Source organism: Rhynchophorus ferrugineus, unplaced genomic scaffold (assembly GCF_030347505.1).
Source record: "Rhynchophorus ferrugineus isolate W39M unplaced genomic scaffold, kcgeb_rfMv2 rfM3, whole genome shotgun sequence".
Taxonomy (NCBI): Eukaryota; Metazoa; Arthropoda; class Insecta; order Coleoptera; family Curculionidae; genus Rhynchophorus; species Rhynchophorus ferrugineus.
Window position 1 is genome coordinate 31,092,275 of NW_027472582.1, and position 25,404 is coordinate 31,117,678.

Here is a 25,404-nt window from a genome sequence, read left to right on the forward strand (position 1 = left end):
CAGGAGTTTAAATATTTCTTGTCAGTAATGCAGAAGAAGAAAGTCACGGTTGAAATAAAAGTTTGGTGCGTATGGAAGAGAAGATCTCTAACAGCTGTGATTAAAATCGGGTTCTCAAGACTTGGATATCCTTAGAGTTTGACATCAGTAAGCTTGAAGTTTTTCAAAAGATATGTATAAGACATATTCTATATGCCTCTACGAGAAAAAATGAAAGAATCGATTAAGATGCGACAACTAGTTTACATAGGTTGATAACATAGGTTGCAATGATTTGAACATATGGCATGAAATCAGAATGAATTCCTAAATATTTTTTTCTCTGACGAAATCTTTTGTATGGAAGTCATAAAGAGCAACCCGTAAAATAAATTAGTTTAAGATATTAATTTTTTATAAGGTAACATTTTTGTAAAAAAGGACTACAGAAAAGAAAATTTATATTTATTTTAATAATTAATATATTGATGAAATGATACTTCAATTCAACATCATTACGAATATTTTAAACCAATAAATCATATTAATGTCATCCATTTCGAGTTATAATAATATTTATTTAACAATATCGTTTAAGTAGATTATGAAAGAGAACAGATAATTGAAGTCAACTTTCTATTGACCTTATGCATTGAGATATTGCATCTAAATTCCCAACTGTTTGTTTGCTGATCGGTCCGATAAACCAGAGATGAGAATTATAAATCTGATAAATTCTCTCTCCAAAGCCAGATAGAACTAGAGCTATTAATGGTGTCTGCGCGTCCTTCCCATAGTTGTAAATATTCCAGAGGCATTAAATAGAGGACTGGAATTATGCCTTTAATAGATACATTTACACACCACATTAGTAAAGTCCGAGGTTATAAAACTGATCAGGAACCAGAAATATTACGGCTATTAATAATCGCAAATGGTTACTTTGCGACGGTCACATTAGCCATTGTTTTCTTGCTCTTTCCCTCGAAAAAGGATTTTCGGCTAATGCCTTTATTACTCTAATGGACAAGCTCTTCCTCTTCTTCTGCTTTTTTAGATAATTAGGTTTTTCTTGTGAAAAGTATCGTTATATATTGTGAAATTTTAAGTTTACTATAGCGTATGCAAAATAATTTTAGGTGAAATAATTTGCGAAAGTTGATAAGTAGTACCACCTAAATATTTAAGAAATGTATGTTGAAAAAATCTCATAATTTATAAAAATTTTTACACATTTTAATATTTGAAATTAAAAAGGTTTTTAGTCAAAAAATTATAATTATATTAATTGAAAATAATGCTTTGTTACCTTTTTAAGATCCTTGTTGGGTTCACCATCGTCAGCCTTCCTCTTCTCTGTTCCGGTTAATTTGTTCTTGTCTTTTTCTGTTCCACAAATCTGTAAATATATATTAAAATATGTTAATGTTTTTTAATATTAACTAAAAATATATATTATTCAATGTTATTCAATATTTTGTCAACATTTCAAAAACTTTTTAGTATCGTTTTATTCTGCAAACAGTATAATATATTGATAAAAAAAACGGAAGTTAGATAGACAGGCCCGATGGTCTTTAAATTCTAATTTGTCATCGAAACTCTAATTAATTTGAATTTATTAACTGTAATTTTAATATAAAAATGTTAATGATTTTAAATTTTGATATTCTTGATCAATTTGTGAATTACAGGGACAAAAGACGCAAGAAAAAATATTCTTGCTCTAAATGTGATTGTTGAAATGGTTCTATATACAGCCCTTTAATATTGTTAAAAATATTTGTAAAATATTAAAATATGTCTATAGATCTATCACAGGTTTCCAAGTAAATAAACAAAGCATCAAGTTGTTTATATCTTCTATAAATGGAGCAAATTTTTACCATATCGCCTTCACCATTTTATTGAGACACTGAATGACAATAAAATGTTTAGATGTGTTGATATTTGTTTCTATAATGCATCATTAAAAATCGACTGTGTTGCTGTTCAAAATATAACCTCATTAAACTTCTCTATAATATATATCAATATTTTAAAAATCTATCTAAAAATTTCGGATAGTGCTTCTGTTAGTTTCCAGTCATATTCTTATAAATTTTGAGAAATCTATACTATATATGTATATGTATTAATTTGTAAATTAAGATTGTACTAACCATATTTAATGTAAAATGTAATCAATAAAAACATGTTCTTATAAATATTAAACTTTGGTTTATATATTTATGGTTTATTTGTGATATCAGAAAACTTCCAAATTAAATAGTTTCTGGACAAGAATTCTTTGAACACATTGCCAAAATTTTCATAGGCATTTTTATATTGTTAAATTTTTGTTACCCATTTTCTTTATCCATTTATTTTGCCTATGTATACTCTTTTATAAAATAAATATAACTTAATATACTGCGGTTGCATTTACCTTCGGGTGTCCATTAGTTTATATAAATTATCTAGTATATTATTGCTACATATGTATTTTTACAAATTATATTGAGATTGATTTTCTGAAATTTTCATTTAGATGATTTTATTTTTTCTTTCATGACAGTCCAGCATAAAATACTTACAGTGAATTAAATATAACATGAAATATGGTTTAATATAATAATTTTTAAAATTTATGTCGACTTTTCAATAATGTTCCTTGAGAATGAAAGCAGCATTTTTATGGAAACCAATTTACCAAAGGTTTGACTTCGTTTTCGAGCAATCGGACCTAATTTAAACTTTCAAGACATCCCATTACGGAATACATTGAAACGAGGAAGATTTTTCCGAATTTAAATGACGACCAAAATTTAAAATAAGAAGAAAGGGTTTGAGATCGTCTAATTAACGTTTTTCAAAAGGAAATGACTGAAGGCCTTTTCTTACAAAAAGGAAATAACCAAGATTACGAATGCCCCAGTTTCTGTATAGTTCATACAATTATTAACAATATTATCTATCATATCATTATGTTAATGAATCGTTTAGAAAAAAGTGTGGTATTTAATTTTACATGCATTTTAATGAAATTGAAAATTATTTCAATATATATTCCGTTGAGAACATGACTTCTAGTAAACCAAACAATTCTTGAAGGAACGTTAGGAAAATACATTGTATTGTTTCCTATATACATAATGTACCCGATAAATTGTTTAAAATGATCGGAGGTAAAAGTCCTAGTACACACCACCGACTAAATAGTCTCCTTGGTATATACTTTCCAATGGTTCCGTATTGGGGTTATTAGTTACTTCTATAATTTACATTATCTCCATTTGATAGTACCTAAGTATATCTAAGTATATTTCCCTTTTCGTTTTGTTCATTATGCATTTTTGTAAATAAATTTGGACAAATACAAATTCATAAGTTTTCCAATCTTGGAAGTAGTTTCCTTATCTTGGCTTCAGTTACTTTCAATATCTATTACCAGATATATAAACTAATTTACGCGTTCTCTTTTCAATTTGTTCCATCTGTTTAAGATTTTGTGCTAGGCCCTTAGCTGTTATGAACAGATCATCAGCAAAAGCTCATTTTAACATTTCAATTTCTTGATAACCTTGTGTGTATGTAATGTATGAAATACAAGTTGTGTTCTATGTCATAATTATGACAACCCGAGATACGAGATTAGCTTTTTAGGGATAAAAAGAGAACAACTTTTAAGTGGAACACCGAGGGATAAGTTATTTTCAAAAATTTATATACATGCATTTTTATATATTTGAAATACAAGGTCGAAATCCGGCATTGTTGCCGGGTTTAGATCTATATCTGTTCATGCTTTAAAGGGGAAATAACTTAATTACGACGTAAATGATATGTTTTAAATATACATCGATTGGAGATTATCAGATTTGAATTAAAGCCTAATACGTGTTGACTGAATAAAATGTTTTACTATATATATTTTTGTTACTATAATTATTTGTTAACTTAATATATTAATAATATAATATATAATGTATTAATTTAAAATTTTCATTTTTTTAAAATAATATACATAATTTTATAATCTTTTATAACACACTGTCTCTAATGATATATTAATAAGAGAAAAATTACCTTGACATATTTGGGTTAAAATATTTTAATCATTTAAATGGTTAAGAATGAATTGTATTTACCATACCACAGAAGCATACTATAAAAAAATATTACTATTCTCGATTATACCCATCTAAATTATTTCCATTTTATGTATTACTTAACTTGAAATAATCACTATAAAAAGTGTACAGTAACCAATTGACACTAATTAAAAATAATTGCAAAGTAATAATATATATATATATATATATGTCATAGTTGAATATATAGCTTTTCTTCATTTTCGTAATTGTCTCTACGATTTTGTTACTGTCTAATATATTACTAACTTATTTACAGGCTGTTATAGCTGTGAGTAGCAGAATTCTATAACTATTGCTTCCCTAATTTCTACCTTTTATATCCTAACAATTAGAGCCATTTATGAGCCCTGTGGGATTTATTCTCCTCCCCTTACTTTATTATACAGTTCCAATCATATAGATATATCTATAATCAATTCAAAATAGCAGTGACATGAGTGTTAATATGTGTCTGTCTAAAGTTGTAAATTCGTGTTACAGTCAGATAATATTATCCTTGTCATTTTGTTCCATTTAAAAAAGATAGAATGCTGTTAGAGGTGTTCGAACATGTAACGAAATGAGCCTGCAAAAATTGTCCGTTTGTCAAACGTCTGAAAATTCTTCAAAATATTATAATTACGGGTTATAAACCGACAAACGTTGTTTTAACTCTTTGTTTTAATTAATTGGAAATCGCGGAGGTTTTTATTGAGAATATTTGTTTGCCCCTTGCAGATGCACTGTATATTGGTCACTAGCATATCTCAAGAAATCTTATTCTAATGCTTATTCTGAACTCTACATATGTCCAGTAATCAGATCAGGTGGTGTTAAACGTTTTAGTCTACGCACTTCACTAACACGTCGCATATTTAGCTGATTAGCGAGTACATTGGGATGCACTGACACTCTTTCGAAGTACTTCACACAAACACGTTGGATTACACTCGTTATAGGTTCTAGAGGAATATCGCGTTGTATCACTTTATTTGAAGTATAGTACGGAGCATCAACAATGGCACGCAACACCTTATTTTGGAACCGTTGAATGATGGATATATTAGATTTGCTAGCGGTACCCCATAGTTGAATTCCATATGTCCAAATGGGCTTGAGTATAGACTCATACAGCAATACCTTGTTATCTAATGATAACTTGGATTTGCGCCCAATGAGCCAATACATTTGATATAATTTTAGTCCTAGTTGTTTCCGTTTAGAGAGTATGTGCTTCTTCCAGGTTAGGCGTCGATCTAAATGCATACCAAGATATTTTACATGGTCTGCTTGGGGGAGTTGACGATGATTGATATTTACTGGTGGACATGTTCTTCTACGCAGGGTAAACGTTATATGCGTGGATTTTGATTCATTGGCTTTAATGCGTCATGTCTTCAACCATAATTGTATTTGCTCCAGGTGGGTTTGTAGGTTTATTGATGCTCTGACTGGATCTTCATGGGATGCTAAGATTGCTGTATCGTCTGCATATGTTGCCACAGTAGTTATTTTTGTGGTGGGCAGATCAGCCGTATACAGAAGATACAGTACTGGACCCAGTACACTACCTTGCAGAACTCCTGAATATATGGGATTTAATTCGGTATGTTCATCGCCCTGATTTACAATAAAATGTCTGTCAGTGAGATACGATTTTAGTAGCTGATAGTCCGGATGAGGGAGAAGTTTCTTTAGTTTAACCTGCAAGCCCGTATGCCATACTTTGTCAAAAGCCTGAGATATGTCTAGGAAAGCAGCCGAACAATATCTTTTGGCATTTAGGTCAGCGTTTATTTGGTTTACAAGTCTATGCACTTGTTCTATAGTCCCATGCTTATTGCGAAAGCCAAACTGATGTTCTGGAATAATTTTTCTTTTTTCTATTATATAGTTTAGTTTTTTTATGTATAATTTCTCGAAAACTTTCGAGATTATTGATAATAAACTTATAGGTCGGTAGGAGGTCACATCTTCTGGTATTTTTCCTGGTTTAAGTATCATTAATATTTTAGCTACTTTCCAGATACTAGGGAAGTAATTAATTCGTAGCATAGCATTAAATATATATGTTAATAGTTTTATAGCCTTTTCTGATAGTTCTTTTAAAATTTTGCCAGTAATTAAGTCATAACCAGGAGCTTTTTTAATATTAATCTCTCTCATTATTGTATGTTTAACTTTTTTGACCGTTAATTTCTCGTGCGGTAAATCCATTTGAAATGGCGAATCTAGAAAGCTAGTAATTTTATTTTCGTCATCTTTATGTAGCTGAGACTGGAAAGGTTTAAAAACATTTTTTAAGTGTTTTGAGAAAATGTCGGCCTTCTCTTTATTGCTTCTCGCCCAATTATTTTCGCTTGTTTTAATAGGTGGGTTATGCTGCTGGGATCTCCTAAGCTTTTTTGTTGCTTTCCACAACGAATAGTCTGTAGCCTCAGTTGATGTCAAGTTTTCTAGGTATTCTTGAATGCCTTGGTTCTGTTCGACTTGGATTAGATCTCTCAGCTCTTTTATGGCCCTATTAAATTTTCTTTTATTCTCTTCAGTCCTTTGCTGTTGCCAATTTCGTCGTAACTTTCTTTTTTCTGCTATCTTTTTCTGTATTGTACATGACATATGTGTATTTTTTCTTGGAAATGTTTCACTGTTGGGAGTCGCAGAATATGCTGCCTCCTGTATATTTTTTGTAAGATTTATTGCTGCTATTTCTATATCCATTTCAGTTTGTAACGGTAAGTTTAGAGAGATATTTTGGTCTAAGTTTTCTCTAAATGAGGGCCAGTTAGTTCTATTATTGCACAGAGAAGGGGGTTTATCTTTGATGGTAATTTTTGAAGAAATTGTTACTATTATTGGTGAATGATCAGAAGACAGGTCGAAGCATGATTCTGCCTGACACTTTTTTGGATCAATATTTTTTGTAATACAGAAATCTATTGTATCTGGTTTTTTATTTCTGTCTGAAGGCCAATATGTTGGTTCACCAGTAGAGATATGTTGTAAGTTATCTTTCCTTATGGCTTTGAGCAGTTCTCTACCTTTTGAGGTTATTATTCTTGAACCCCACATTAAATGTTTTGCATTATAATCTCCTCCTGCTATAAATCTATTACCTAGCGTACTGAAGAATTCTTGAAATTGTTCTGCCTTGTTGTTATGTTTGGGTGGGCAATAAATCGCAGAAATTGTTAATGGTCCATGGGCTTCCTCTATGGTTATACTGGTGGCTTGCAGGTAGTCTTTGCGGGATTTTTCTTTTTCGAAATGCTTTATATCATCTCGAATTATTATGGCTGTACCTCCATGTGCTTTATCATCAGGGTGATTTGTATGATAAAGCTTATATTTAGGAACTTTCAGATAATTCTTGTCCATTAAGTGTGTTTCGGAAACCATCATAACGTCAATATTTTGTTCATTTACGAACATTTTTAGTTCCCTGGCGTGTTGTTGGAGCCCATTGGCATTCCAGACGGCGATTTTGTAGCTATTGGTTTCAGGCATTAGGCAAGTTTGCTTACGACGGTTGTGAGTAGACCAAGCATCGTACTCATTTGATCCATTAGTTTGGCCATCATATTTTCTAATCTTGAGATGTTGCTAGTTTCAGTAGGTTGAGATATTGTCTCTCGTTTTTGTGCTGAACCATTTTCAACTATTTGGGCATAAGTTATGTCTGGTTGACTTGTTCTGGTGGGTAGTGGTAGATTGGTAGTAGTGGATTGTTTTTGTTGATGCCTTTTTTCCCTTAAGGCAGGATAGAGTTTCTGCTGTAGTTGCTTGTGAACTGCGCAACCCTTGTAGTTCGCTGGATGATTTCCGTTACAGTTAACACATTTCACTTTTTCATCGCGAACTTTACGAGTACAATCTCCTGTCTTATGTTCTCCTGCACATTTTACGCATCTATATGATTTGCGACAGTAAGTCTTTGTGTGCCCGTGCGCTTGACACCTTGTGCATTGTGGTATAATTATTTTTATATGTGGTGGTTCGCATTTAATAATATTATTTTCCAATTTGGTGATTTCATACACCGCCTTATTATTTCCATTAGGTGTTATGTCTATATAAATCATAGGCAGAGGTTTTTTTGTCGTGTGATGTCGTATATTGTGAATATTTACGACCTCGTGGCCTTTTTCAGCTAGTGCTACCTTGATGGTGTTAAAGTCCGTCCCGTGATGTAATCCTTTTAATACGAATTTAAATGTTCTCTCGGATTTTGGCCTGAATGTATGGTATTGGGTGTTTCTTTCATCTAATTCTTTTATAAGAAATTTAAAGTGATCCGCTTCGAACAATTGGATTTTAATTGTTTTATAGCTCACTGTTTTAATTGTGTAGTTCGTAGTAATGGTTTTCAATAAATCATGGATGTTTTTTATTATTCCTACCTTATAGACTGTTATTGCTGGTGGTTTGGGAACAACTTTTTCAGGGCTTGGTTGTATGTTCTCTTCAATTTCTTCCGACAGGTTGCTAAAACTGTTTTTTGTCTCTATCGGTTTCTGCAACCAATAGTCACTGATTCTTGTTTGTTTCCTCGCGATTTCTTCTTCTGGACTTCTCAATCGTTTTTTGTTAATGACTGTAGTCCATTCTGATGGTGGAATTTGCGTTATTGCTGTTTGTTCTAATCTTATATCAAAGTGTGCAGGTGATTTGGTTGAATCGCTATGGTTTGCCATTTTTTAATTTTTAATATTTTATTTAATTTACTTCCAGAGGATAAAAAAAAATAAAATAAATACATTGTTTATTTCACGCACTTCATTTTTCACTTACGTTATTTTAGCACTAGTTTTTTACTATATATACTATAAATGAATTTCAAAAGGACTGTTGTAAAATAAGATGAAATAATTTTAAACACTAATAAAAATGAGATGCAGTCCTTTTGTCTGGTCACGTAAACACGTATTCACTACACTTTAGGTCCACTGAGAGACGGATAGCCGCATCTGTTATGCGTTTTTAACACTCAATTAAATAACCGTAATAAAATACTGGGTTTTTTTAAAGAAAGGTATCTTTTTATAGCTTGGACCGTATTGAAAATACGTCTTCACCCTACGAAGGTTGGAACTGAACTATGATCTCAAGAAATAAAAAACATTATAACTTTATATATTAGATAAATTTGCCAAGATGAAACCGTGTTTATGCGAAACAGGTGACGCATCAAGATCAGCGTGGTGTTTCAGAGATCAAATATACGAAAAGTATAACAGTAAGTAGTTCTTTCAATCGAAACATAATTTAATACAATTATTTCAGAGAAACTTGTTAGTCTGGAAAGTATCCCATAAAAAACTAAAAGATATGCAGTTATTTGAGAGATATAGAACATCTGTTCATACATTGTTGGATAACATAGGATTTAAGTGGTGTAAAGATAATCCACGAAGGGGTTTAATGGAACTAGAGATTTTTTTAAAATAATAAAATTTTTAAAAACGTATAACAAAATCAAGGAAAAAATATATCAATTTATATATTTAAATGAGACCCGAATATTTCAGAATGGTACATTGGATTGCTCATGGCAAGATTATAACAAATATTTTAGAGACAGAGAAAGCTGATGGAAAAAGATAAATGTTGGAATAACTATCGATTAGGTTTTGTTAGTCATAACATTTATTCATTGCAGGCATATAGTTCTTCATGCTGTTACTTCGTAAATATAAATGAAATATTTAATAGCATTTTATGTAATTTAGTTATTTATAAATAAGCCTGAGAAAACATACATAGTAGATCAGATTACTGAATGTTAGGGCCAGAGAGGATTACGTCTTCGTCCCTATCACTGCATTTTAATGCAATTGAGTTGATACGGGGTATTGCAAATAATTATTACAATAGATATTCAGATCGATGAAAATATTCAAACCAGAGCTGTCTGGATTTATGGAAAGAGGCATTATTGAAAATAGCATGTTCGGTTTGTGTGAGCTCGATCAGACACATTGAAGAAGAAATTGAAAAATGGTAGAATCTTCAACAAGTTTTTGATAGATTGGAAATAAACAGTCATCCACTTGATCAGTATTTCTGAAAGTGAGAGTGATTCAATAAAACTTTATGAATATTGGTTTATGATTGAATGCTGACGATTACTAAGACAGGGAGATGAAAGAGGAAACCACTAAAGGTCAGTATAAAATTAATATACTTTAATTGTAAGGAATTGTATTATAGTGTGAAAGCTTTATAAGCATGTGTGCTATTCTTCAGAATATACATGAACGTTTGTTTAACATGTATAAGCAGAGAAATAACACTTACTGTTTTGCAGATATGGCAAATGCATTAAGGAGAATGGAGTGATTAAATGTAGTTTTATGTAAGTATATAGATAGTAATAAGACAAAATGAAGTGAAATATAGTAATATCGTAATGACTTAAAACTACTACTTGACTACAATTATATATAAGATCAAAAGAAATAAGAACTAAGTATATAACATAAATATGCCCTCTAATGAAGGTAAAATACATTACTCAGATATACGATTGTTAATTATGTGGATTAGGCCTTCGGGGTATACCAGTAGATACAAAAACGCGCCCAGAACCCTACCGATAGTAGTGCGGAAAAAAGCACAATATATATATATATATATATATATATATATATATATATATAATAACAGAACTCTAACCTATAAATTATTGCGGCTGTAAAATTAATTGTAGTTTTAGGTTCTTCGATAATAAATGCATTTGATGTACTATGATATTAAAATACATTATATTTAATACAATATTTCTTCAATTATTTTATTTATATTAAAATGTTGTTATATGTCAGAGCCAAAATGTACTAAGACTCAGAGTTGATGTGGCAATATTGCGACGGTTTGACAGTTCTTCCGTTTCACTACTATTTTGAATTGACATATATGTAATATTCGTTACTTTCTGGTCCATTTCTTAAAAATACTTTAGATACAATACAATAACAATATAATTTTATTTTTTTTTTCCAGTGCTTTTGCGTTTTCCGTTGTACATATTCTCATTGATCTCAAGATATATTTAATACATATTTTTAGCGGCTCATGGCTAGTTCTGTCAGTTTGGTCGAACTACTTATCATGTACTTTGGGTCCGTTAATTACAAAACAACGCTTTGGAAATGTGGAGAAAACATTCCTCAAATAGTTCACATCTTTCATATAGTAATTCATTTTTAATAATAATTTAATATTTATTTAATTTATTTAAAAATTATATATTATTTATTTAATATATTTAAAAATTTCAAAAGTATGTGATTTAACGTAGTAGTTTTCCTTATTTTAAAATCATATATTATTTTTGATATGGTATGCACCTGCACACATGTACATAAACTTTATTTCTAGTTGATATGCATCTTTTATAGACATTTATTGGGAGTTGTTTGGAATTTATATTTTTTGATATCTCTGATTCCAATATCATACAACTTTTTTTTGTTATTTATTCAATTGTTTGACCTAAAAACGTATAAATTGTTATCCATTTCGGGGTGGGCGATTACGTTGAAATTCAATCTTATTTTCGATCGCCCTAAGGCTGTACCATCCCCAAGACTCTCTGTAAATTGAAGAGCTTGTTCCTCTGAATCGACATTTGTATATTGTCTCGAGGGCTCAAAATGTGTGCAAATGGTTTCTCCTGGATACATTTTCAACAAATAAATAATTTTCTTAAGGTCATTCCTTTATATCTTTTCTTAAATTAATATTTTAAATTTTGGAATACAAATGAAATTTATTATAATAGAGATAAATATGGTAATTTATACATATAGTTAGATAAGATATTAAGATAACCTTTATGTTTGGTAATTTTGGGAAATACATACTGATGTGTTTATCCCGTATTCGCTTTTTCTGTGTATTGATGGAAGTTCAACAGAACAGTAATAAGAAATTAATTTGTAAGTATGTAAGATTGCACTACACATATTTAATTCAATATGTAATTAAAAATGGTTTGATAATAGATTATACCGTCAGATTTGTTATTGATTGTTGTTAATTTTCGATTAATTGTTAGGTTAGTGAATATTCATTTATACGTCTGAAGTTTTAAGCTTCAGAAAGTTGTGTTTAAAATTAATTAAGTTAAGAGGAGAACAAAATGTTGCAGAGTATATATATATATATATATATATATATATATATATATATATATATATATATATATATATATATACTTATAGCACCCATTCAAATATTTCAGTTCCTTAGAGAGTTAACAAATAAATTCCTACTTTGATTTAATACATTAGGTTTGAGTTAATTCAGTGCAGTAAATATTTTTCAATTGAATATATTTCATACATAATTGAACATATAGATATATTTTGTTATATATGAAAGTTCTATTTCCATTAACAGGGGTTTCTCTGGACTGAATATGCTGCTTCAGCTGGGCTGTGAAATAGGGTTTTCGATATTTAATCTATTTTAATCTACTAATTCATGATATTTAATCTACTAATCCGACTAATCCGAGATTCGAGGAATCGCAACTACAAGAGCATCCTCCTGCGACATTGTTCATGTCTATGAAGGTGGATGCATCAAATGTGAACAACATTTTGTAGAAAAAATTACATTTTAGATGAAAAAAGTCATTTTAAAGAAGATATTTGAAGTGAAAATAACTGCGTCAACGATGACAAAATTTACGTAATTTAATTACGTACTTCTATAATATTGTAGTTGGTCAACAGTATATTGATGATATTTTTTTTTGGATATATTTGAAAGTATACATTTGTCCAACGAGGATTTATCTGAACTGGACTTGTTGACCACTGACCAACTTAGAGGCCACCCAGAAAACATCCAGTCTTACCCAGACTGGTTACTGACGTGACTGTGATGGTTATTCCTTGTCGGATTTTCCACTGTAGTTTATAAAGACATTTATAATCACAAACATAAAGTACATCCATGTCCAGCAGGATTCTAAACCGCGACAATCGCAATAGTAAGAGGACCGTCTTGTCGCTGTAAATACTGCGCCACCAAGCCACCTAAATAACTAATGTTGTACTGTATTGACTAAAAGTTTAAACAATACGTCACTTTCAGTGTTTTCACTTCAATATATATTTCACTATATTATTAATAATACTAATTAAGCTTATTTGACATCGATAGTAATATAATATATTTAATATAATACATTTAATTAGATCTGATTCAATTTAAGCATTCATTTGTTCTTAAAAGAAAAACTGATTAGTTGAAACCAAAAAAGCAATAAAACGGGACAAATAAAAGTTTATGCCTTTCTTTTTATTACAGTGCGCATAATGGATGGACGTGTTTGTGGATTTGGAGATAATGGAAGATCCTACTTTCTTATATCTTACTTATTTTTTCGGTATAAAATAACTAGTTTTAATTAAGGATAACATATTATATCGTGTAAATGATTACGTTTTATATTTATAGTAACTGGTTCAGAGTAATATTTTCGAAAACAATGAGCTGATATTCTGTAAATAAAAATTCAAATCATATCGCCAACCATAAAATATCAGGCCGTTCGAATATCTATGTAAATTTAAGAATTCAAATGGCCTCATTTCCCTAAAGGTAATTGCCATAACTCAAAAAATAATAAATTATTATACCAAAAATATTTTATAATGTTTTTTCGCCAAAAAAGCTATATGGTGCTATAAATATTATGTTGTTTTAATTACATTTGTTGTTTGAATTGAGAAAAAACAGTTCTACTGAAGCATATTAAATAGTTTTGGAAAATTATGAAGGCACTGTTTCGTCATATCCCAATTGTCCGTTTTGATTTCAATGATTTAATAGACGCGATGGCTAAAAATGACCTGTAGAACTAAATTCAGACAATGCAATTGTAAAACTTATTGGACCAGAACCCAAATAAAACTCTCTAAAAACTTCAGTGATCTTAGTGGTAAGTGTATCAGCTATTTTCAGGCCATTATATGGGATGAAAAATTCCAAAAGGAATGAAAATGTCTAGTTCACGAAGTGAGTGAAAATGCAATTTTTAAATCTTTGAATATAGCGCTTTGGATTGCTCGCCAGATGAAAAAGAAGAGCTTTCTAAGTTGTTTCGACCAGTGATGAAAACCGGATTTACTACGACAACAATAAGAGGAAACAGACATGGATTAGACCTGGAGATCCATCCACATCGATACCGAAGCGGAATATTCTTAACCACAAAATCACCAAATAACCAGGGACCAGCATGAGATAGTGCATTACAAGCTACTAAGACCGAATGAAACCATTACTATATATGCAAATTAACTGATGCAAAATATTTTGACTATTATATATAGTTCTAATGTTTTTTAATAAAAGTGCAAAATAATTAGAATACAGAATACAGCAAAATAATAGAAACACTTAATAAATAAAATAATTTTTTTAGACGTCAGACTTGCTTCATACCTTTTATTGATAAACATTTTTTCATAAGAAGTGGACTATTCACGCGATAGGTAAGAATTGTGTGTGTACCATTAATTGAACTGGAATATGTTGCTTCGATAAGATAAAATGTGCTACTTTTACTGATATTTCGCAGGTTTTAGTCTATGATTTTCCACGTTTTAAATTGTTATAATAGATCCATAGAATTTTGGATGCCCACCATCAGTAAAATGCTATTATTAGTTCAAATATCTTCCCACTGATATATTATGGTACAACTCAAAAACTATGAAATAAAATGAAAGAGTTAATGCACTGGCTATTTGTGAGGCATATTGTCTTGTGTTCAATAGACCCCGGTTTTAAACCAATTTCTGTTAGTAAATTTGTATGGGTTTTGTTAGCTCTTCATGGAAATAGTTTTTTGACTACTTTATGGAACAACAATATCAATTATGTACTTAACTGGAAATTTAACAAAAGACACATGCTGACACAGTTCTTCTACATAGAGTGAAATCCTTTTCTACTTCTACTATCTACTCCTTCTACAAAATTTTATTAACTATGATCGGCAATATTATTCTATTTATATCTTATATTTTTTCTTTGACTAAAGAATTCTTCGACATCCTTCTCACAAATAATAATCAAATAATATAATATTTATTTAGGGAAGTTCTAAATTGTATTAAATGCTGTGACAAAATTTCTTTCCAGCCGGCTTGTTAAGACGTCAGCACGGTCCTCCTACTGTTCCTGTTGGGGCATGGATGTACTTTATCTGATTGTAATTTTCAATATCTTTATAAGTAACAGTAGAAAATATGACAAGTAATAACAGTAATAACCTTCCCAGTTATGTCAGTAAGCAAGCTGGGTAAGACCAGATGTCTTCTGGGATGGTCTCTAAGTTGGTCACTGATCAGTCGGTAGGCTTAATGCCGAGGACCGTGGTTCGGAGCCCACGTTAAAAAGTATATACAGTCAAGATAAACCCTCCTTGGTAAAAAGGAGACTATAAAATATATAAAAAATGTCTTCCGCTGCCTGATGATACTTAAGGGAACAGATATTTTAATACTTATTAATATCTATAACCTTTATGTATTTATGAAACTATTATTTCTTTTAATTTTAGTTTACAAATGAAGATGTCACCTCGATAACCAACCGAGGAAAGTGATCAGAATATATTCCCTATTTTGCTATGGTTCCTTATTTTCAGTGGAAAATTGTTTGCGAAATTGTGTAGGGATCTGTTCAAAAATTCATGGCAAATTTTGAATAATGGCGCAAGAAAAAAATAATAAAAAGTGCAATAACTTAAAATGGGAGAAGAATAAAAAACAAAACTAGGTCAAGTGCTATACTTGATAAAACGTATATCCGCAAACTCAATGTTAAAATGAAAATGCGTGCCGTTAATTTGATGTACATAAAACACACTTGACTCGTAAAAAGTATCGTTGCTATTGCAAAGAATGTTTTTACGAACCTGTATAATATAATTGCAATTATAATGCGTATATCATAAATCCAAAAGAATATATGTTGCTTGCATTTGTTCATTGTAAATTTTTGAGAATATTCAACTGGTTACTTTTTTAATAGTAATCATCACAATGATTTTATTTTAAAAGTTCCCAGACTTGTTTAGCAGTTCTGCTTTTATCGATTATTCATAGAGCCAATTTTTATTATAAGCCTTACAATATCATCACTTCTTGTCTCTAAATAAAATCACTTAACTATAGAAAAATTGTGCCCATCTATTATTAATATTAAATTATTAATATTAAATTATTAAACAAATTATATTTATAATTATTAAATATGATATTCCAAAAAAATTTTCTTGGTTAATATACTTTTTGTATATATTTTATGAAGAATAAATGTTTTTTCCTTTTTTCTGTGAACTTTCTATTTATTTTTATTAATTTGTTAATAATTCTTGAATCCAAGAATGTATTAGTTTCTTTTTTATTAGAAGTCGTATAAAATGGTCATGCCATCAACTTGAAGCCAAATGGAACCGATTTGTTAGAGTAAGAAATTCTCTAACATATTTTATAACATTCTATTCAAGGATTTATGGCAATCTGAATAATAAAAGTAAAAGGTTTTCCTTCATTTTAAGTAAATGTATTAGTAGTAAGTAAAATACGAAGCAATTCAATTTCGGTTAAGCGAGATTATTATATTAAAAAATAAATAACAAATCAGAAACAGATCTTATTGAAATATGTATTCAAATTTTTCTCGGATTTACCTGGGCGGTTATAAGTAAGATAGTCAGACGAAAACTTAAAAAACTGGTAATTATGAAACTGACAAAATAATCACTTATGATCAGTTCATAGTTTGAACCGAACTCTACCCACTGATTTTTTTTTATTTTGGAAGCGTGTTTTCTTTTTCACAATAATATTGCTAATACCAATAATATTTGATGAACTTAATATAGATTATTTCAAAGGGAGACCACTAATGTCTGTTATACGTTTCAACCACAACTGTTTATTTGTATTTATAGTGGCTGCCATGACTTTTGAATGAATATGAAGAATAATAAAACCCAATTTAAACAAATGAACAACATACGACCAATTTGAGAAACTATAAGTAGACAGGTTATTTTCTCAAATTCTCTGCACCAAATCATTAAGGACAAGAAATACGGAATACTACATGTTCTAATAGAGAAATTATCCGTGTGTGTGATGTGACACCTAATTAAATTTACTTCTTAATTATAGTAAAGTGTTTAATATATTATACTTTAATAAAATGTTGTAAAAGATCCCTTTTAGAGATAATACACATAGATATTTTATACATTTTAGATACTTAGATTTTAGATAATTATATTAACTGGAGCTAGTACGAGGGCAAGTTAAAAAGTTTTTGGTTTAATATGGCCTTTCATTCAGAAAACAATTATTTTTCCTGCCAAGGTACACGAGTCATTGTAAAAATCAAAGGCAAGTATCAACTTATTCATCCAAGTAGATTGTTTACACGATTTTTTGCAGTAGCTGTCTTGCTGGGTTTTTTTTTAAATAATTGAGTATAAATTGGAAAAACTTAAATATCGTGAGAATATATTTTTTAGCTTTTGGATTGATTACTCTAAAGAAAAAAATTCTTGTTCTGTTATGCCATCCAATAAGTGTGGATGACTAAACTTATATTATTTAATTACATTAATAATGGACCAAGTGCATTAAATTAAAGAGGGATTACGTAGAAAAATATAATCATTTCTTAATTGAAAATCAGCGTCTTTCATTGTCAGGCCAAACCATTTTTACATTACCCTCGTATTTTAATAATTAGATCTCTAATGATTGAAAAGTCGTTTTTGCAACTTAATATTCTCTAATTATAAATGATTCTGTAACTGATGATTTTGTACTAGTGCCAAAACTACTATAAATTAGAGATGTTCTAATCTAAACAACTTTCCTAATTACTTTCACCAACATCTAATTATTCGTGCTATAAAATCCTCTGCATTAGAAAACCAATCTTTTAAGAAGTGCAAAGGACACGAGAAAGGAAGATTCGCTCTAATGATCGTTTTAAGGTCGGAAAGGTAATTCAAAACCCAATTTAGAAGAAATCGCAGTCATGTTTTCGGTTAGCCCGAGGCAAGGTATTTTAAACGCATTAGATTTTTTCTTTGTTCTCTGTAATGGATTATAAGATAATATTTAAATCAATTAGGTTTAATTATATGTGATTGTTTAAGTTTTAATGTTACTTTCATAATTTAAAGTTATAGTATTCTCTAGTAATGTGGCTCAGAATAGCTCTCAGTTATATTTTATTATGTTTAACATTTAACCTTATTGATATTATTTTTTATTTTGAAAATTTTATCTTCAACTATTCTATTCTGTTAATTCAATTCGGTTGAATTGAATTATTTTTTTTTCGACCGTTATACGTTTTTTATTTATCTAATGAAAAGAGAAATTAAATTGTCTCTTTTTTTAGAGTAACTTATTATTATATTTGCCCTCGTCTTATTTTTTTTATATATATTGTTATATTATTGAAAGAATATTATTTGTTGCTTCAAACTTTTTTCAGTTATTCAGTTCAGTTCAGTTACTTTCAGTTAATAATTTGTTTACTATAATAGTGACATTGATTAGTAATTTCTTTATTAGGAGAAATATATTATTATATGCTTGAAATTAGACTAATTCTAATTATTTTTCTACGATTTTATCGTAAAGTTCGGTATTAAGTGAGCCATTTTAGTAGCTTTTTAGGAACTGCTAAAACTACTTATTGTTGTATTTGAATTATCAAACAAATTCGTTATAAAGTATTATAAACGATATCTATTGGAGAATTTGAAGTATAGATGCAAAACAACTTTTAATTTAACTTCGATGATAGAATTCGAGGATTTTGTCATCCATTTATATAAAATACAGTTTTCTACTTTCTATTTCTTCGTTAGAGTCATTTAGTGTATACCGGCTCTAGTCATGGAATGCACAAAATCGTATTTTTAACATTCATTATTTTTGCTAATTGATTTAAGTGAAGTTGTTGCCGAAGACTACCAAATACTTTTAGAAGTGCATTAAGCATTAAAGGTTGATAAATTAAATATGTAATAATTTCAGCCGTTTACAAGTGGTCACTTTTATTTTGGCTTTAAGTGATTAATGAATGAAGTTTGAAAGTTGAAAAACTTTCTGGATTGAAAGTTAGCTCAAAATCTCAAATAGTTTTCAGGTAGATTAGGATTTGATAAATAAATAGAGTTGGTGCTAAAGATCCAAATGCTATTTCGAACCATTTCATTATTGCAATTTTTACTTTCCCAGGCAACAGAGGAATGAAATTGTTACTGTATATATATATATATATATATATATATATATATATATATATATAGATATATATATACTGAGGTTATTTCGTCAAACTGAATGACGTATTGTTACACCAAAGAACACCAATAGCAAGTAATAAATAAAAAATCAGTTTCATACACACGTTGTAAGCGTTGCGAATAGTACATAGGTTTATAATATATTTTGTAATTTTATATTACGCTAATCTTAAACCATGACTTGAAAGCCATTATTCGTTTGGAAATTTTCTTCAGTTGATAATGATAAGAGACTGATTGTTACAACTTGCTTTTATAGTCCTATAAGTAAGGGGTAAGGGGTTGAAATTTATTAAGCAGATGATAAGGGAAAATTTTTATTATGCATATCTCTTAGATAACATCTCTAACATAATTTTTATAGTGAAAAGTCAGGAAGAAATATTTAATATGAATCAATGAATCTCTGCACATAACTGACTGAATTTATAATTTCAATACTATCTTTTCGGTTTATTTCGGTTATATAAATCGGTTTTCTTTCATCATAATATTAAACTAGTTTAATAATATATTTTCATTATAAATAATACCATCGTCTTACGTTATTCTCCTTTACTATTGCTACTTACACTCTTATGATAAGTTTAATTATTAGAGCTTATAATAATTTACTGCCACCTCTCAGTAGAATATTATTATTATTGTAACATTAAAATATATAGACACAGTTTTTCTTCATCATTTTAAGTGAAATTTTCTATTTACTATATATCATAGTCAACTATTAGAAAATTTATATAGAAATACTTTAACAACACCGCTCAGACAACTATACATACAAATAGACCTTTAGATGAGTTCGGAGAAGTTCTAAAGTTATTGAGTATTTTACGTTTCTCTGAAGTTTTAAATACATATTGAAAAAGTTCGAGGTATTGCGAAAGTTTTATTATGAGAGACAAGTTAAATAGAACTTTCGAGTGAGTATCTTCACGCGAACTATTATTTTAAATTATATGTTCGATTTGATAGTGTATTTGTAAAATTAAGTATGCCGAATAATGCATTTTCATAAACGATTTATTTATAAAAAATATATTGTAGCCCTTTCCTGATCAAACGTATTAAAATTCCAACATAATTTAAAGTGAATGAGATTTTTTCAGCGAACCGAAACAATATGACTTTCCTGGACTTCAGTCCTCAAGTATAATAAAAGAATAAGATGATATGAATAATCTCTAACAGTAAATCACGACAACGCCGAACACATAAATATCTGAACGCTGGCTTTCTAAATTCGAAATAAATCTTCCTCTCTGTTGGGTCGCATACCAGATGAACGTTCATCGAATTTCAATTATACAAAACAACTGATTTTCAAAGGTCTCTTTTAACATGGACTGTTTTTTTATTAATGATATAAATAACAATCGCGTATAACTCTAATATAGTTTATCTAAAGTAGCAGTGAACTCACGTCATCAACATATATAATATATTGCACATTGCAGTTTGTAAATTCGTTCCAATACCCAGCAATGATTTGTTTTTAATTTTATTCTAGTTAAAAAGAGATGCAATGTTGTTAGGTACGTTTGACTATGTAACCGAATCAACTTGCAAGTCGTTCAGTTGTCAAATGTCTACAAAATTCTTCAAAACATTAGTAACAATGCAGATATAATATGGTGCAAATGATCCAAGACCATATTCTTTCTGACGATGATTTGCAGCCTCAGTATCTTATAAATTCTTTTGTAATCATATACTGCTAGTCCTAGTTAAACTAACATGAAATTAATATTCTGTTGTTGGCACGTCAGAAAACAATGCATCATAATGAAACATGCTCCACCAATCACTGCACATGTATTCAAATAAATATTAAAATCATTAATATACTTGATATCTCATTTGGTATGGAAAATGATGTTTGAACAGAACCAGGTCTGTAGGGTCTGCTATTTATTCAAATACATTTAAACACTAATTAATATGGTAAATTCCTGCTAATTAATGAGTTAATATTGTTCGATGACATTTGTCCATTTTTCTGGTATAATTTTGTAAATTTTCGACAAAAATATAATTCCGTCAATGTAGAGATTTCTCAGCGAAAAATTGAACTAACGAGCTTCAACAAATCTCTTTCAAGGTCAGATTTACGGCACTAAAAAAGTTTTGTAGAGACCGAAACACATGCTTGTCACATGGGGCAAGGTCGGTGTTATAGGGTATGGTCGGTAGGTGCACCAAAACTTCCCAACCCAAACCATCTGCATTTTTACCGAGTCACCAATGATAGTTTGGCCAACATCATCTCCCTTGGCATCAACGAGCGCTTGGCAATTGTTTGATTTAATACTTTGTAGACGATTATCGAACTTTTTAAAAGAATTCACCCTTCCACATCAAATGAATTTTGCGGATAAAATTAGGGTTGGAAACGGGGTTCTCTGAAATTCTTTATTTTTCGATATATTTACATACCGCTGTTTTTTTTTTTAATATCGAAGCCAATATATCGCTATTTTCTTCTAACGTATGGTGGTAATAACAAGCAAATACGTTATTACCTATTATCGTTATTATCATTTCAAATAAATTTTATTTACATTTACATTCATTGTTATCGACTATAAAAAGAGAGAAAATACATTAAAAGACCAAGTAATAAAAACTTCTAGATCCATTTTGCTGTAAATAAAACTTTTCAATTTTCAATGCCTAGATTTAAATACGGGATACGGAAGTGCTATTGTGTTCTTCGGTTGTATTCTAAGGTTTCCATGAATACAACATAAACATTCAAAACAATTTTATCCTCTTCACAATAGACAGTGTAGAAATGGCTAAATCCTTTGGAATTGGACGTTCGTAGAATACAAAAATTCGATTGGACTTAGTTATTTTAAGATACTTTGCCTGTGGTGTTTTGTTTTCCTTATTTCTTATCCGAATATATATATATATATATATATATATATATATATATATATATATATATATATATATATATATATATATATATTTCTACCATTTTTTATTGCTAAATACTCTGTTAATATTAAATATATATATATATATATATATATATATATATATATATATATATATATATATATATATATATATCTTTAGAAAAATATTCTGTTTTTGCATCTATGGACTTTTAAATTTGGCTTAAATAAAACCAACAAAAACACAGAACTCTAAGGTCTGTTTAACATTTAAATATTAAATTATATTCTTTTTTTGTTCAACTTTTTTGTAATTGGAGTCGGGATTATGGTAGGGAACCAACAAAATAAAGCCATTTATGGGCTTGATAATTCAGATGAAGTATGAAAATCTTTCTTAATGCCATTCAGTATATTGTTGCATATTAAACGTTATGGCATTACGAGAGCAGAATGAATATAATTAAATTATGATTGCTACCGGTGAAAGTTCCTTTTAGGATCTTCCCGGTGTCCGTGTTTGTTGGCTCAGATACGCACTTTTGGTATTCCTGTTTCTCGATGTATTTGAGTATTTTTTATGTACCATTGTGTACAATGAGACCATACTTAATAAATATACAGAAAGACTGGAACGTACCACTGTCTGATACACAAGAACATTCATTGAGGGAGATTTACTTGATCTACATCGGAGATGGAACAGTCCTCTCACTACGCCATTACTGCTACTAGTTGTTTAACTGTTTGATCTAGTCAGCTTGAGAGAAATATCTTCTGAGATCTGTCTCTTTTTATCACAAAATAATAGGAAATTGTTCAGCCAGTAAGTTGATTTCAATAAGATGACGAAATTATCTTAGAATTTTTTGGAGATTTGTGCCAGTTCACTGGTATATGTCGTTACTTTTACACTGGTTAAAAAAGAATGAATGACTTTTCCTTGAAATCGCCGGGTTTGAAGGTATTATAAATATGAACGCATTAATTTGGCAAGATTACTGGTTATAACAAACTTTCTGCAGCTCACATTATCTGCTGACCACGCAGCTTGATGAAATGATAGAACTTTGTTATTTCTGACTTTTCTTCTAAGGCTTTCTATAGCATATCCTTACCAAACAATTTTCATACAGGCTTTTGTTCTTTTGACTAATGTTCAATTATTTCTCGCTCTCATTTATTCAGTGTTGAAATAAACAATATTTTGAATGGAAATATGAACCTAGACCCTGTTGCCTCTTTAAGATTGTGAAATAGTTAGCAAGAAACACCCTTGATGATTGACAGCTAGTTTCTAAGGATAAATCTGCCAGAAATGGAAGACATAACACTGAAAAAGCTACACTGAAAATACTGACTACAATATGCTTGTAGCGCCTGATGTTAATGCTGATTGTTGCAATATGCCTCAATTACTCCACTGTGACAACAAACAGGATGGGATCCACATAAGGTTAAACATACTGGGAAAACAGCTTATGTGGCAAAAATTGGTGCTCAAATATACTGAAAGCATATAGCTCATTCACTTGATTATTCCCACAGTTCCTCTAATAATGGTAGAAAAAACCTTTTAAATTAAAAACTTAAATTATTTTTAGAAGCAATCAAAATTTGTATAGTTACAGAAATACATTTGAATAACTACCTATTTCATCAGCAGCACATGATTTTTAGTAGCATTATTCCAATAAAAATAACTTCATTTAAATTAATGCTCCCGTTTAAGCTAGAAGTTTTATTTCAGTTTTAGAAGTAATTATTATTAAACAAGAAAATTATACGTATTTGTATCACATGTTCATTATTCACTCACCATGACGCTTAATTTAACCTTGTATGAAATATTATTTGGAATTATGAAATTATGGTTGGTTATACTACATATTTATAAAGTTACGCGAAAGTGGTAGTAAATCATTTCATATATTTTTTGTCGCACATGAATTATCCTGCTGTTCTAGTCCCATCGGCTTTAATACCATCAGACAGTTCTGAAGCGCTCGGCAAAAGCGCCATGAAACTAAACTAGGAATGAATTGGGGAAAATCTAAAACAATTAACGCAGCAGTGAGATGCACTGTTCTCTGAAGCCTGTAAATTGCACGTTAATGAACGGTTTTACTTACGTTATCACGTTTGCACTTCCGAGACATAAATTAGCCGAAAATTTAATCTTGGTTTACGACAATTGGAACGGCGGAAGACTAAATAGAAATCTAATGGTTGTTGTCAACTGATGTGTCGTACTGTTTCGAGGAATTCTCTCGAGAGCGACTGGTTTATAAAATGGAACAATGTACGGCTTATTGTCACGTTAAAAGGGGGAATTACTCGAAAAGACGAAATACCTGCATAAACATTTTGTAATGCCATTTGATATGTGTAGCGTTCAGTTTATATATAGCGTATATATCAGAGTTCACGCAAGTATTCTGATTACTTTTTGTCACTTTATTGTGAAAAATTGGCCCGGTACGTAGTAATAAAAGTATTTATCATCATTAGCTACCAAATAAAAATACAAGAAAGCCGAGACCATCTCCAGCCTATGGCACCAATTATTTAGTGTTTAGGGCAATAGCGCTAAACAGTTGGTGAATAGAATTAAATACTGAATATCGTAAAATATTGACTGAAATAATAGACTTTTTAGAGTTGCTAAAACCACAGTGGCCGTTTTATTAAGACGAACAACGCAGGCAAATCAAAGTTATAGCAAGAGGGTGTCAAATGTTCAAGTGCAACAAATTTGTAATAACAAATAAAAAAAAAGAAAGAACCAAAAATAACAAAGGAGAAGTAATAGTCTACAAAAAGCATTCTTATTTATGTTAGCGCTTCAACATGATGTGGATGCAAACATTATTTTTAGTATTAATAGTATTCTAGTGTTTAAATAAAAATCGAACTACTTAAAATATCCAAATTAATAGCGCAATGCAAAATATGTTTATTGGATGGACACATACAGAAATTCTGAAAATCTAAATATGTAAAATGTACAGGCTATCATATCATTACAGAGTTTAAGAAC

At 29.8% G+C, this 25,404-nt stretch overlaps 1 protein-coding gene across 4 annotated transcripts in view; it reads right to left on the reverse strand.

The window, feature by feature from the left end:
* LOC143193586 (pseudouridylate synthase RPUSD2) overlaps window positions 1–25,404 on the reverse strand; it is a 662,639-nt gene that overhangs the window by 114,922 nt on the left and 522,313 nt on the right. For all 4 annotated transcript variants that reach the window (XM_076399898.1, XM_076399897.1, XM_076399896.1 and 1 more), the window contains exon 4: window positions 1,289–1,378. In XM_076399898.1, coding sequence (XP_076256013.1) covers window positions 1,289–1,378 — 90 coding nt within the window. The remainder of the gene's footprint in view (window positions 1–1,288; window positions 1,379–25,404) is intronic.